The 16,376-nt window shown below is 38.7% G+C and overlaps 1 protein-coding gene across 1 annotated transcript in view; it reads left to right on the forward strand.

Moving 5' to 3' along the window:
* Positions 1 to 16,376, forward strand: part of LOC123563989 (40S ribosomal protein SA-like) — a 61,684-nt gene that overhangs the window by 2,258 nt on the left and 43,050 nt on the right. Inside the window, 2 exon segments of the mRNA XM_053536642.1 lie at positions 1,625 to 1,636; positions 15,241 to 15,408. Of these exon segments, the coding sequence (XP_053392617.1) occupies positions 1,625 to 1,636; positions 15,241 to 15,408 (180 nt within the window).

Genomic DNA, 16,376 nt, shown 5'->3' on the forward strand with positions numbered 1-16,376 from the left:
AACGGTCAAAAATGAACATTTTCACCTTGTGACACGCCTAGCTCAAAAAGTATTTGATATAAATTGATGAAATTGCATGAGTCTATCATGATATGAACTTGGGCACCTTTTATTTTTCGTCTGGCTCCGCCCCCTAATTTTAGAGTTATGGCCCCTGAAACAGTCAAAAATGAACATTTTCACCTTGTGACAGGCCTAGCTCAAAAAGTGTTTGATATAAATTGATGAAACCTTGCATGAGTTTTAATCATGATATTATTTTTCGTCTGGCTCCGCACCCTAATTTTAGAGTTATGTCCCCTGAAACAGTCAAAAATGAACATTTTCACCTTGTGACACGCCTAGCTCAAAAAGTATTTGATATAAATTGATGAAACCTTGCATGAGTCTTTATCATGATATGAACTTGCGCACCTTCTATTTTTCGTCTGGCTCCGCCCCCTATTTTTAGCTCACCTGTCACAAAGTGACAAGGTGAGCTTTTGTGATCGCGCAGTGTCCGTCATCCGTCCGTCCATGCGTAAACTTTTCCTTGTGACATCTCTAGAGGTCACATTTTTCATGGGATCTTTATGAAAATGGGTCAGAATGTTCATCTTGGTAAATTCTAGGTCAAGCTCGAAACTGGGTCACGTGCCTTCAAAAACTAGGTCAGTAGGTCTAAAAATAGAAAAACCTTGTGACCTCTCTAGAGGCCATAATTTTCAATGGATCTTCATGAATATTGGTCAGAATGTTCACCTTGATGATATCTAGGTCAAGTTCGAAACTGGGTCACATGCCTTCAAAAACTAGGTCAATAGATCTAAAAATAGAAAAACCTTGTGACCTCTCTAGAGGCCATATATTTCACAAGATCTTCATGAAAGTTGGTCAGAATGTTCACCTTGATGATATCTAGGTCAAGTTCGAAACCGGGTCACATGCTTCAAAAACTAGGTCAGTAGGTCAAGTAATAGAAAAACCTTGTGACCTCTCTAAAGGCCATATTTTTCATGGGATCTGTATGAAAGTTGGTCTGAATGTTTATCTTGATGATATCTAGGTCAAGTTCGAAACTGGGTCACTTGCGGTCAAAAACTAGGTCAGTAGGTCTAAAAATAGAAAAACCTTTGACCTTTCTAGAGGCCATATATTTCACAAGATCTTCATGAAAATTGGTCAGAACGTTCACCTTGATGATATCTAGGTCAATTTCGAAACTTGGTCAAGTGCCTTCAAAAACTAGGTCAGTAGGTCAAATAATAGAAAAACCTTGTGACCTCTCTAAAGGCCATATTTTTCATGGGATCTGTATGAAAGTTGGTCTAAATGTTCATCTTGATGATATCTAGGTCAAGTTCGAAACTGGGTCAGGTGCTGTCAAAAACTAGGTCAGTAGGTCTAAAAATAGAAAAACGTTGTAACCTCTCTAGAGGCCATATATTTCATGAAATCTTCATGAAAATTGGTCAGAATGTTCACCTTGATGATATCTAATTCAAGTTGGAAAGTGGGTCACGTGCCATCAAAAACTAGGTCATTAGGTCAAATAATAGAAAAACCTTGTGACCTCTCTAGAGGCCATATTTTCCATGGGATCTGTATGAAAGTTGGTCTGAATGTTCATCTTGATGATATCTAGGTCAATTTGAAAGTGGGTCACGTGCCATCAAAAACTAGGTCAGTAGGTCAAATAATAGAAAAACCTTGTGACCTCTCTAGAGGCCATACTTGTAAATGGATCTCCATAAAAATTGGTCTGAATGTTCATCTTGATGATGTCTAGGTCAAGTTCGAAACAGGGTCATGTGCGGTCAAAAACTAGGTCAGTAGGTCTAAAAATAGAAAAACCTTGTGACCTCTCTAGAGGCCATACTTGTGAATGGATCTCCATAAAAATTGGTCAGAATGTTCATCTTGATGATATCTAGGTTAAGTTCGAAAGTGGGTCACGTGCCATCAAAAACTAGGTCAGTAGGTCAAATAATGAAAAAACCTTGTGACCTCTCTAGAGGCCATATTTCATGGGATCTGTATGAAAGTTGGTCTGAATGTTTATCTTGATGATATCTAGGTCAAGTTTGAAACTGGGTCAACTGCGATCAAAAACTAGGTCAGTAGGTCTTGAAATAGAAAAACCTTGTGACCACTCTAGAGGCCCTTGAATGGATCTTCATGGAAATTGATCAGAATGTTCACCTTGATGATATCTAGGTCAGGTTTGAAACTGGGTCATGTGCCTTAAAAAACTAGGTCAATAGGTCAAATAATAGAAAAACCTTGTGACCTCTTTAGAGACCATATTTTTCAATGGATCTTCATGAAAATTGGTCAGAATTTTTATCTTGATAATATCTAGGTCAAGTTCAAAACTGGGTCAGGTGCTGTCAAAAACTAGGTCAGTAGGTCTAAAAATAGAAAAAACGACGTCATACTCAAAACTGGATCATGTGGGAAGAGGTGAGCGATTCAGGACCATCATGGTCCTCTTGTTAGAGATATAGCCCCTGAAATAGTCAAAAATGCACATTTTCACCTTGTGACACACCTAGCTCAAAAAGTATTTGATATAAAATCATGAAACCTTGCATGAGTCTTAATCATGATATCAACTTGCGCATCTCCTACTTTTAATATGGGTCCCTGCCCTATTTCTAGAGTTACAGCCCCTGAAATAGTCAAAAATGCACATTTTCACCTTGTGACACCCCTAGCTAAGAAAGTATTTGATATAAATTGATGAAACCTTGCTTGACTCTTTATCATGATATGAACTTGCGCACCTACTATTTTTCATCTGAGTCCGCCCCCTAGTTTTAGAGTTACGGCCCCTGATAGAGTAAAAAAATGCACATTTTCACCTAAAAAATGTGCCTCACTCAGAAAAAATTTAAAGTAAATTCTGAAACCTTGCTCGAGTCTTATCTAATGGCCCTTGCACACTTGCATTCTTTTTGAAATTTTAGCTTTTATTACAGATTAGGGCCAAAAATGGGCCCAAAATGTGGATTTTTATGCCCCCGAAGGGGGCATTTTTTTGAACCGCTTCTTCTTTGGGTCTTCAGCTTCCCCAAATTTTTTCGTGCCCGGGGTTCCTATCTTTTGTCATCGATGAGGGATTTTAAAATAATTTGGCTGAATGTGTACCACAAAACACGGGCGCGCGCAAGACCCGGGCCGACTCAAAGGTCAAGGTCACACTTAACTTAAAGGGATAGTGCATTGATGGTCGTGTCCGGCCCCATATTTTTGTATCGATGGATGGTTTTTCAAATAACTTGCATGAAGTGACCACAGTAAGACACGTGTTGCGCGCAAGACCCGGGCCCGAGCTCAAAGGCAAGGTAACACTTAGACTTAAAGGATAGCATGATGGGTGTCCGGTCCATATCTTTGTCATTCAGCATGTTTTTAAAATAACTACGCATAAAGTGTACACGAAAGACGATTCCGCGCAAGACCCAGCTCCGGTCAAAGGCCCAAAAACCGTAGTAAAAGGTCCTAAACTCTAAATCGGCCAAACTACTCATTCAAGTCCCATGGGGGGCATATGTCACCCTATGGGAAAAGCTTGTTTTTTTTTGATGCCATAGCTGAAAAAGAAGGGTATAGAATAATGAACCCTTCTCATATTATTTTTTGAGGCTATACCCCCTTAAGACTAAAAACCCTTTGAATTATTTCCCCTTATTTGTGAAAATTTTACCGGGGGGGGAGCAACCCTGTGCCCTACGAAATTCTGTTACTTGTAGCATTGCCTGTGGACCCTACAAAATTTTTAAAATCACCCCCCCCGGTATCTTCCAAAAACCAGAAGCCCTAATTTTAGATATTTGACATGTAGCATTGCGAGGGGCCCAACTAAAGTTGTTCCAATATGCCCCCGGGGGTCAAAATTGACCCGCCCCAGGGGTCATTGTTTTTACTAGAAAATTTTTTAAAAAAAAAATCTAAAAATAAACCAAACCTAGATCTTAGATATGCACAATACATTGCCTATAGCTTCTACAAAATGTTTCAAATCATGACCCCCGGGGGTAAAATTGACCCCCCCCAAGGGTTATTTTGTTGTACAAAAAAAATCTTAAAAATTTTTTCAAAAAAAAACCCAAAGGGCCCTAGAGTTTAGAATTTGACATTTGGACCTCTACAAAAAAAATTCAAATCTTGACCACCCAGCCCGGGGGTTCTTGATTGTACATAAGAAATTTTCATAATTTGTGAAAAAAAACCCCAAAAGCCTAATCTAGTATTGATTGTAACATTGCAATTTTTACAAACTTTGTTTAAATCTGACCCCCCCCGGGGGTTACTTGATTTACATAGGAAATTTTCCCCAAAATTTTTTTTAAAAAATCATCACTTTGACATTAATGTTGAAACATGTAGCTCATATTTCTCAGGTGAGCGATTCAGGGTCATTATGACCCTCTTGTTCTTGAATAATGCCCCTTTTTACTTGGAATTTAACATTAATTTTGATGCATTTTCACTATATTTCTCTTATTACAGAGAGGATTTGATTCAAACTTAAAATAGTTGTTCAGCATCCTCATTCACACAAGGACTATAACTCTAGCACCAGTATTTCATTAATTATCTCCCCTTTTGACTTGAGAAATTTAGTAAAATTTAGTGCACTTGCACTCTATCCAGTTTTTAAATCCCCCGCCATGAATCGGAGTGGGATTGAAATGGCTTGTCATCGTCCGTGCTCTTCCGCACCATTCCTCATAACTACTGGTAGAATTTCATGAAACTTGAAGTAACATAAACCCAAACATACCTGCAATGAGCCCGGAAGTTTTTTGTGTTTTTAAGCTAAACCAGACCCACAAAGTGCTCAGGGTGAGCTTTTGTATCGCTAACCGTCCGGCGTCCGTCCGTCCGCCCGTCCGTCGTCCGTCCGTCCGTCCGTCCACACTTCCTTTAAACAAATCTCCTCCTAAACCCAACAGGCCAAATTTGATGAAACTTCACAGGGATGTTCTTGGATGGTCTTCTCAAATATTGTTCAAAGAATTGAATTCCATGCAAAACTTGGTTGCCATGGAAAACCGAAGGGAAAAACTTTAAAAATCTTCTTCTCAAAAAAAGAAGCCCTAACTTAGATATTTGGTGTGAACATTGCCTATGGACCTCTACCAATTTTGTTCCCAATTATGACCCGGGGTCAAAAATTTGGGACCCCGGGCCCCCCGGGGGTCACTTGATTTACATAGAAAAAATCTTAAAAAAACTCTTCTCGAAACCAGAAGCCCTAGACCTTAGTATTTGACATGTAGCATTGCTAATGGACTTCTACTAATGTTGTTCAATTCATGACCCCCCGGGATCAAAATGACCCCGCCCCCGGGGCACTTGATTTACATGGGAAAATCTTCAAAAAATTTCTAAAAATAAAAGCAGAAGGCCTAGGTCTAGATATTTACATGTACATTGCCAGTAGACCTCTACAAAATTGTTCAAATCAGACCCCGGGGTCAAATTGACCCGCCCCGGGGGTCACTTGATTTTAAAATAGAAAACTTTAAAAAAATCTTCTTCTAAAAAGCCGAAGACCTAGAGCTTAGATATTTGACATGTAAGCATTGCCTATGGACCTCTAAAGTTTTAATCATGACTCCCGGGGTCAAAATTGACCCCGCCACTGGGGGTTCCTTATTTTACATATGAAAATCTTCAAAATTTTTTTAAAAAATAAACCAAAAGGGCCCTAGAGCTTAGATTTTTCCTGTAGCTTTGCCTAGTGACCTCTACAACATTTATTCAAATCTTGGACCCCCGGGTTCAAAATTGACCCCCCCCAGGGGTCACTTGATTTACATAGAAAATCTTCAAAAATTTCTAAAAATAAACCAGAAGGCCTAGATCTTAGATATTGACGTGTACCCTTGCCTATAACCTCTACAAATTTCTTCAAATCATGACCCCGGGTCAATGGCCCCGCCCATGGGTTACTTGATTGTACAGAAAAATCTTCCAATATTTTCTAAAAATAAACCAGAAGGTCTAGAGCTTAGATATTTGCATGTAGCATTGCCTAGGGGACCTCTATAAAATTTATTCAAATCTTACCCCAGGGTCAAATTGACCCACCCCAAGGGGTTACTTATGTACATAGGGAAAATCTCATAATTTCTTTAAAAAAACCAGAAGGCCAGATCTTAGATATTCGATAAATGTAACATTGCCTAGTCGACTTCACAAACTTTTTTCAAATCAGACCCCCGGGGTAAAATTTGGCCCCCGCCCTAGGGTTACTTTGAATTGTACATTGGAAAATTTTCTAAAAATCATCAGTTTGACATTGAAAAAATTCTCGGTGAGCGATCAGGGTCATCATGCCCTCTTTTTTTTTTTTGGATTGGTCAATTTCTCTTGGAGTTATTGCCCTTGATTTAATCAAAAATGTCTGTCCACAGCCATATCTCAGTAACTATTAGCTAGAATTTCATGAAACACCAAATAAACATGCACCAACATACTGCGATGATGTCCGTGAAGTTTTTTTTTTTTTTTTTTTTTTTTTTTTTTTTTTTTTTTTTTATTGGTCAATTTCCCTTAAGAGTTATTGCCCTTGATTTTATGAAAAATCCATGTCTGCAGCCATTTCTCAGTAATTAGCTGATAGAACTTCATGAAACTTGAAACAAATATGAACCAACATACTTTGATGATGCCTGTCTTTTTTTTTTTCTCTCAATTGGTAAATTTTCCTTAGAGTTATTGCCCTTTAATTGTTTAAAAATCTACAGATTTGTACGTAACAAAGTGGCCAATTAGTAGAATTTCATTAAACTTCTTTCATTCTTTTCCATGAAAATTTATTATAAACATGTGAAGTTTTGTGCCCCCACACATGGTCACCACCTTGCCTTGGTCACCACCCCCCCCCCCCCCCCCCCCCCCCCCCCCCCCAAAAAAAATTTTTTTTAGTTCAGCTGACCACAAAGGTGAGCTTTTGTGATCACCCTGTGTCCGTCGTCAACAATTTGACTGTTAACACTCAAGAGGTCACATTTTTGGCCCAATCTTAATGAAACTTGGTCAGAATTTTACCCTCAATAAAATCTTGGACAAGTTCGATCTTTGGTCATAAACTAGGTCACCAGGTCAAATCAAAGGAAAAGCTTTTTCACACTGTAGAGGCCACATTTATGACTGTATCTTCATGAAACTTGTTCAGAATGTTAATATTGATGATCTTAAGGTCCAGTTTGAATCTGGGTCATGTAGGGTCAAAAACTAGGTCACCCAGTCAAATCAAAGGAAAAGCTAGTTTACACTGCAGAGGCCACATTTATGAACATATCTTAACTAAGCAATGGGTCAAACCAAAGGAAAAGCTTGTTAACACCTAGACCCACTTTTAAATGACTGAACTTATAAAACTTAGCAATGTTAATCTTGATGATCTTTAGGTCAAATTTGAATCTGGGTCATGTGGGGTCAAAAACTAGGTCACAGGGTCAAATCAAACAAAAAAATTGTTAACACTGTAGAGGCCACATTTGTGAATGTATCTTCATGAAACTTGGTCAGAATGTTACTCATGATGATCTCAAAATGTTAATATTGATGATCTTAAGGTCCAGTTTGAATCTGGGTCATGTATGATCAAAAACTAGGTCACCAGGTCAAATCAAAGGAAAAGCTAGTTAACACTCTAGAGGCCACATTTATGACTGTATCTCTATGAAACTTAGTCAGAATGTTAATCTTGATGATCTTTAGGTCAAGTTCGAATCTAGGTCATGTGGGTTCAAAAACTAGGTCACCGGGTCAAACCAAAGGAAAAGCTTGTTAACACTGTAGAGGCCACATTTATGACTGTATCTTCATGAAACTTAGAAGGTTAATCTTGATGGTTTTTAGGTCAAGTTCGAATCTGGGTCATATGGAGTCAAAAACTAGGTCAATTGGTCAGGTGAGCGATACAGGGCCTTCATGGCCCTCTTGTTTTTTTTTATCATTTTTAATTTTCCATCAATATTTATGAACATGTGAGATTTTGTAACCTCACCTGGTCACACCCCCTGCAAAAAAAAAAAAACAAGAAAAAAAACAAAAACATTTTCTGTTAAGATAATCTGGACTAATGAAATTACTATGCCCCCCTTCGAAGAAGGAGGGGTATATTGTTTTGCAGAATGTAGGTCGGTCGGTCGGAATGTAGACCAATCCATTTCCGGATGATAACTCAAGAACCCTTGGGCCTAGGATCATGAAAGTTGATAGGGAGGTTGGTCAACACCAGCAGATGACCCCTATTGATTTTGAGGTCTGTATGGCAAAGGTCAAGGTCACAGTGACCCTGAAAAGTAAAACGGTTTCCAGATGATAATTCAAGAACACTTGGGCCTAGGATCATGAAAGTTAATAGTAAGGATGGTCATGACCAGCAGATGACCCCTTTTGATTTTGAGGTCAGTATGTTAAAGGTCAAGGTCATAGTGACCCTGAACAATTAAAGGGTTTCTGGATGATAACTCAAGAACACTTGGCTAAGGTCAGGAAAGTTGATAGATAGGTTGGTCATGACCAGCAGATGACCCCTATTGATTTTGAGGTCAGTATGTTAAAGGTCAAGGTCACAGTGACCAGGAACAGTAAAAGGGTTTCCGGGCAATAACCCAAAAACGCTTGGGCTTAGGGTCAGGAAAATGATAGGGAGGTTGGTCATGACCAGCAGATGACCCCTGTTGATTTTGAGGTCAAAGGTCAAGGTCACATTGCAGTGATTTTTTTTGCGTATTTTTACTGCCGAATATCGGCACTTTCCCCTCGCCAAATAGGCCATTTTTTCCCCCAAAAAAACGTCTATTTTTCCCCTAAAAAAGAGATGTGTTCCCCCCAAATTATAATATTTATTTCCAAAATGTAACAGTATATATTCGGGCGTGAGATCCGCGATATTTAACATGAAATTGGCAGAAATGACATCAAAAACGTCCTTTTTTAAGATCAAAATCGCATCAAGGTTACAGTCGCGAAAACACGTGACAAACAAAACATTTCCGATTTTTAAGAGAAATATGGACTTCAGTCGGGTTTAAAATATGTTTCATTATGTAGTTAATCATTTATGGTAATTGAAAAATGACAATATTCATCCTAGTTTTTGGAAAATTGGAGATCAAAGTCCCGCGATTGTACCGAATTTTCGGATAGTCAAAATTCGGACGTTATCAAATTTCAAGGGAAGAAGTGAAAATTGATAAATACAATCAATACAAGTTGTATTGGGGTCTTAATTAATTTTATCACCCAAAAATTCACGATTTTAAATCCAAAAGTGGTTTTTAAAAAATATAAACTCTTAAACCCAAAAATTTATTAGGAAATGTACAGATTTTTAAACACTTAGTATGGAATTAAACATATTTATATTTTTCCCAATTTGGGGAATTATCGCGCTTATTTTCCCAATTCAGCGGGCACAGGCACCTTTATTTTTTCCAAAAAAAATCACTGCATTGGCAAGGAACAATTAAACGGTTTCTGATCTTCTTGTCCAAAACAATAGGGCCTAGGGCTTTGATATTTGGTACGTAGCAAAATCCAGTGGTCCTCTACAAAGATTGTTCAGATTTTTTCCCTGGAGTCAAATATGGCCCCACCCCGGGGTCACATGGTTTATATAGACTTGCATAGGAAAATCTTCAAAAAACCTCTTGTCCAAAATCACAGGACCTAGGGCTTTGATATTTTGTATATGACATCATCTAGTGGTCCTCTACTAAGATTGTTCAAAATATTCCCTAAGGGTCAAATATGGCTTCGCCCTGAGGGTCACATGGTTTACATAGACTTATATAAGCAGGCCTCCTAGTGAAACCTTTAAAACCTTTAAAAACCTTTAATTTCAGAGCAAACCTTTAAAACCTTAAATCTTCTGAAAAAACCTTTAAAACGCCCAAATAGCCTGTAAATTTTTTACTCAAAACCTATAAATTTTTGTTTAGACTGCTTGCCGTGACAGTTTAAAGCAAGTAATGGTATACTACTGTATTTCTTCCCCCCTTTTAATGTTGTTTTTAGGGTACTGCTTGTGTATCTTTCATCTAGAGTTTTTCAGAATGCTGTTGTGTTCACCAGACCACATACATGTAGTAAAAACCTAAATATATTTTGTGTTTTCAAGGAGAATTCCGACAAAAAAAAGCCTTTATTACTCTTTATTTTTTAATATTTTACACTAAAAGGCCTTTTTTTCATAGATTGGAGCCTTTATAAAAACCTTTATTTTTGTTCAGGCCTGCTAGGAGGCCTGTATAAGGGAAAACTTTGAAAAATCCTCTTGTCCAAAGCACAAAGACTATGGCTTTGATATTTTGTAATGTAGCATCATCTAGTGGTTCTCTACCAATTTGTTCAAATTATCTCTCTAGGGTCAAATATGGCCATCATTCAAATTTGGACCACATGTATAGTTAGAGTAGCAAGATGAACCTTGACATGAGTTGACCTTGATCTTGACCTAGTGACCTACTTTCACATTTCTGTAGCTACAGCCTTCAGATTTGAACCACATGCATAGGTTTGTGTACCGAAAAAAAACTTTGACCTTGTTTTTGACCTTGTGACCTTCTTTCACATCTTTGAAGGTACAGACTTCAAATTTGGGCCACATGCATAGTTTTTTTGTTCAAAAATAAAATTTGACCTTGCTTTTGACCTAGTGACCTACTTTCACATTTCTCAAGCTACAGTCTTCAAATTTGGACCACAAGCATAGTTTTGTGTGCTGGTATGAACTTTGATCTTGAGATTGACCTAGTAACCTACTTTCACATTTCTCAAGGTACAGGCTTCAAATTTGGACCACTTGCATAGTTTTGTGTTCTGAAATAAAATTTGACCTTGATTTTGACCTAGGACCTACTTTCACATTTCTTAGCTACAGTCCCTTTAAATTTAAACCACATGCAAAATTTTGTATAACCCAAATGAACTTTGATCTTGAGCTTGATCAGTGACCCCACTTCCACATTTCTCAAGCCACAGCTTCAAATTTGGACCACATACACATTGTTTTTTACTGAATTGAAATTTGACCTTGAGCTAGTCTTTAAATTTGGAACATTCAAAAATGGCTCAGTGGATGACGTCAAGATCACTGTAATCTCTTGTTAGGTTAATAGATTAAAGGTCAAGGTCAAATTAAACCAGAATGGTAGAACTTTTGTTTACAGTGAGCATATAATTTCTGTCCCTTGTGCAATTACTGAATGCATCATGGGGGGCATTTCGTGTTCAACGAGCTCTTGTTTGCTTCTAAGTCACATCCTTAACTTTTTGCCGGATATATTTTTGGCTCACCTGAGCACAAAGTGTGTCTGTTGTCAACAATTTGACTGTTAACACTCTAGAGGTCACAATTTTGGCCTAATCTTAATGAAACTTGGTCAGAATGTTACCCTTATAAAAATCTTGGACGAGTTTGATATTGGGTCATTGAGGTCAAAAACTAGGTCACCAGGTCAAATCAAAGGAAAAGTTTGTTAACACGCTAGAGGTCACAACTTTGGCCCAATCTTAATGAAACTTGGTCAGAATGTTACCCTCAATAAAATCTTGGACGAGTTCGATATTGGGTCATCTGGGGTCAAAAACTAGGTCACCGGGTCAAATCAAAGGAAAAGCTTGTTAACACTCAAGAGGTCTCAATTTTGGCCCAATCTTAATGAAACTTGGTCAGAATGTTACCCTCAATAAAATCTTGGACAAGTTCGATATTGGGTCATCTGGGGTCAAAAACTAGGTCACCAGGTCAAATCAAAGGAAAAACTTGTTAACACTCTAGGTGTCACAATTTTGGCATCGGAACCGATGATGTTGTAAAACAGTATCGTAAAGCGTCAATATGAACTAACAGGGTAATCTCCCTTACTTTGTTTACGATGTCGGACGTAGGGGAATTTCGGACTGCGGTAGGGGAAATCATTGGCTGTGGGGGAAATCCTCGGCTGGGGGACGAGGCCGATATTCGGCTGCTGCTATAGAATAAAAAAAAAAACCTGTCTTAATGAAACTTGGTCAGAATGTTAATCATGATGATCTATAGGTCATGTTCATATCTGGGTCAGGTTGGCTCAAAAACTAGGTCACCAGGTCAAATCAAAGGAAAAGCTTGTGAACACTAGAGCACTGCTCTAGAGGCCACATTTATGACTGTATCTTCATGAAACTTAGTCAGAATGTTAATCTAAATGATCTTTAGATCAAGTTTGAATCTAGGTCATATGGGTCAAAAACTAGGTCACCAGGTCAAATCAAAGGAAAAGCTAGTTAACACTTTAGAGGCCACATTTATGACCATATCTTAATGAAACTATCTTGATGATCTTTAGGTCAATAGGTCAGGTGAGCGATACAGGGCCTTCATGGCCCTCTTGTTTGCCATTCCTCACCACAAGCCCTTTTGGCGGGGGATACCAATTCATCAAATTTGCTTGTTGCTAAGTTGCATAGCTCTTACACCAATTTTTTATGAATTACGCCCCTTTTACTTAGAATTTAAGGTTAATTTTGATGCATTTTCACTATATCTCAGTTATTATGCCCCCCTTTGAAAAAGGAGGGGTATATTGTTCTGCAGATGTCGGTCGGAATGTAGACCAATCCATTTCCGGATGATAACTCAAGAACGCTTGGGCCTAGGATCATGAAAGTTGATAGGGAGGTTGGTCATCACCAGCAGATGACCCCTATTGATTTTGAGGTCAGTATGTCAAAGGTCAAGGTCACAGTGACCCTGAATAGTAAAACGGTTTCCGGATGATAACTCAAGAACACTTGGGCCTAGGATCATGAAAGTTGAGAGGGAGGTTGGTATTGACCAGCAGATGACCCCTATTGATTTTGAGGTCAGTATGTTAAAGGTCAAGGTCACAGTGACCCTGAACAGTAAAACTGTTTCCGGATGATAACTCAAGAACGCTTGGGCCTAGGATCATGAAAGTTGATAGGGTGGTTGGTAATGACCAGCAGATGACCCCTATTGATTTTGAGGTCAGTATGTTAAAGGTCAAGGTCACAGTGACCCTGAACAGTAAAACGGTTTCCGGATGATAACTCAAGAACACTTGGGCCTAGGATCATGAAAGTTGATAGGGAGGTTGGTAATGACCAGCAGATGACCCCTATTGATTTTGAGGTCAGTATGTCAAAGGTCAAGGTCACAGTGACCAGGAACAGTAAAATGGTTTCCAGGCAATAACTCAAGAACGCTTGGGCCTAGTGTTAGGAAAATTGATAGTTAGGTTGGCCATGACCAGCAGATGACCCCTATTGATTTTGAGGTCATTAGGTCAAAGGTCAAGGTTACATTGGCCAGGAACAGTTAAATGGTTTCTGATCTTCTTGTCCAAAACCATAAGGCCTAGGGCTTTTATATTTTGTATGTAGCAAAATCTAGTGGTCCTCTACCAAGATTGTTCAGATTATTTCCCTGGGGTCAAATATGGCCCCACTCCTAGGGTCACATGGTTTATATAGACTTATATAGGAAAAAACTTTGAAAAACCTCTTGTCCAAAACCACCGGGCCTAGGGCTTTGATATTTTGTATATGACATCATCTAGTGGTCCTCTACTAAGATTATTCAAATTATTCCCCTAGGGTCAAATATGGCTCCGCCCTGGGGGACACATGGTTTACATATACTTATATATAGGGAAAAACTTTGAAAATCTTCTTGTCCAAACCACAAAGACTATGGCTTTGGTAATTTGTAATGTAGCATCATTTAGTGGTTCTCTACCAAGTTTGTTCAAGTTATCCCTCTCGGGTCAAATATGGCCCCGTCCCAGAGGTCATATGGTTCATATAGACTTATACAGGGAAAAACTTAGAATCTTCATGTCCATAACTTACATCATTCAAATTTGGACCACATGTATAATTTTGAGTGGCAAGATGAACCTTGACATGAGTTGACCTTGATCCTGACCTAGTGACCTACTTTCACATTTCTTTACCTACAGCCTTCAAATTTGGATCACATGCATAGGTTTGTGTACTGAAAAAAAACTTTGACCTTGTTATTGACCTAGTGACCTACTTTCACATTTTTGAAGGTACAGGCTTCAAATTTGGACCACATGGATAGTTTTTTGTTCCAAAATAAAATTTGACCTTGATTTTGACCTAGTTACCTACTTTCACATTTCTCAAGCTACAGCCTTCAAATTTGAACCACAAGCATAGTTTTGTGTACTGAAATGAACTTTGATCTTGAGATTGACCTAGTGACCTACTTTCACATTTCTGAAGGTACAGGCTTCAAATTTTGGACCGCTTGCATAGTTTTGTGTTGCGAAATGGAATTTGACCTTGATTTTGACCTAGTGACCTACTTTCACATTTCTCAAGCTAGAGCCTCCAAATTTGAAGCACACGCATAGTTCTGTCTACCGAAATGAACTTTACCTTGAAATTGATCTAGTGACCTGCTTTCACATTTCTCAAGCCACCGCTTTCAATTTTGGACCACATACACATTGTTTTATACCTAAATGAAATTTGACCTTGATTTTGGCCTTGAGCTAGTCTTGAAATTTGGAACATTCAAAAATGGCTCAGTGGATGGTGCCAAGATCAATCTGTAATCTCTTGTTAGGTTAATAGGTTAAAGGCAAGGTCAGTTTAAAACCAAAGGGTGAAATTTTTTTTCTGGCATTTTAATTTCTTTTCCCTTGTGAAATTTACTGAATGCAATCAGGGGGGCATTTCGGTTGACGGGTCTTGTACGGAATGGATTTGATTCAACGAATGTTGTTCCACTCATCGCCCAATCATATGCACAAGGCAAATTACCCTTTTTTGGGATTGGGAAAGATCCTGGTTAAAAGTTTTGGATCATGTTACTTCTGAAATTTTAATGCAGTATTGAATTGAAACTTTACACGTGTTTCAGGGTTAAAAAATGGGTTTTTTGCATCAAGTCCCAAAATTTGACACATTTTGGCCAAAATTTGTCCCCTGGGGAACTTAAAATTCTTTGCATGCGGGTTTTCCATCCCCAAAAAACTAATGCAGAATTAAATTAAAAACTCAAAAATATTGTCATTTGGGAAATTTTTCCTGCTTCTGCACAAAATTTGATTTTTGAGCATTTCTGTCTTAAGACGCTCTTGTTTGTTGATAAAAGAAAAACAGAACTGTGTTATGTTTGGTTGTAAAACTAGGTTGGGATTTATTATCGCTTAATTTTGGGAAAATTTTCTATAGGTGTTTACATCACAATTTGAGAAGACTTGGGAAGCTTTGCTGCGGCTGGCCCCTTGCTGAAATTAAAACCCAGCGTGTGTGCATCATCTCTGCCAGGCCTACGGTCGGTCTGTTTTGAATTTGCTTCTGCGCAGGAGCACACCAATTGCTGGTCGATTTACACCTGGAACATTCACCAACCAGATCCAGGTAATTGCTGTATCTGTTAGTCATTATACCCCGCCAAACAAAGTTTCTCTGTACGTTTGTCAGTTTTCATGGTTTCCTGACAATAACTTATGAACAGCTTCATGAATAATTTTTGGTACACAGATGTAACATCATAAAATGGGGTTAGATTTGACTTGAGGTCAGTAGTCAAGGGTCACAAGACCCGAACAGTTGAACGGTTTCCGTATGAAAATTTGAGAATGCTTGGTCTGGGATCATAAATTTTGGTACCGATGTAACTGTAAAAACAGGTCAGTAGGAAACGCGAGGATACAGTGCCCCGGAACATTTAAAACCATTTCTGGGTTAATTTGAGAAGTTTGGCATGGATCATGCAACTTGTGGGAAGGTTGGTCATACCGGGAGATGACACCTAATGACACTGGTCAAAGGTCTGGTCAGGGTGACCCAAAATTTTAAACCATTTGAGCAGGTGAACTACTTTGACCGGTCATTGGGCCCCCTGGGTTTTTAGCTCACTGACCCAAAGGCTCATTTTGAGTATTGTGCCCATCTGTCTCGTTGTGTCGTCCGCCGTCAACTTTTCTAAAAAAAAGTCTTTTTAAAAACACTGGCAGAATTCCCCAAAACTTCACAGGAATGTTTTTTGGGTTGGTCCCCTTTAAATTGTTCAAAGAATTTTTTCCTGCAGAACCCCGGTTGCTGGGAAACCCAAACCAAAAAGGAAAAATTTTAAAAAATTTCTTCCCCAAAAACCCGGGGCCCTGGGGGCTTTGATTTGGTGTTAGCATCCCCTTTGGCCTCTCCCAAAAGGTTGTTAAATTACCCCCCTGGTCAAATACGGCCCCCCCCCGGGGGTCACATGGTTTATATAGATACATAGGGAAAATTTTAAAAATCTTCTTGTACAAAACCATATCCCTTCCCTTTAAATTTTTGGTTTGGGGGGGTGGGGGGGGGGGGGGTTTTCATGGTTTATAAAAACT

Source organism: Mercenaria mercenaria, chromosome 2, assembly GCF_021730395.1.
Source record: "Mercenaria mercenaria strain notata chromosome 2, MADL_Memer_1, whole genome shotgun sequence".
In the NCBI taxonomy this organism is placed as follows: Eukaryota; Metazoa; Mollusca; class Bivalvia; order Venerida; family Veneridae; genus Mercenaria; species Mercenaria mercenaria.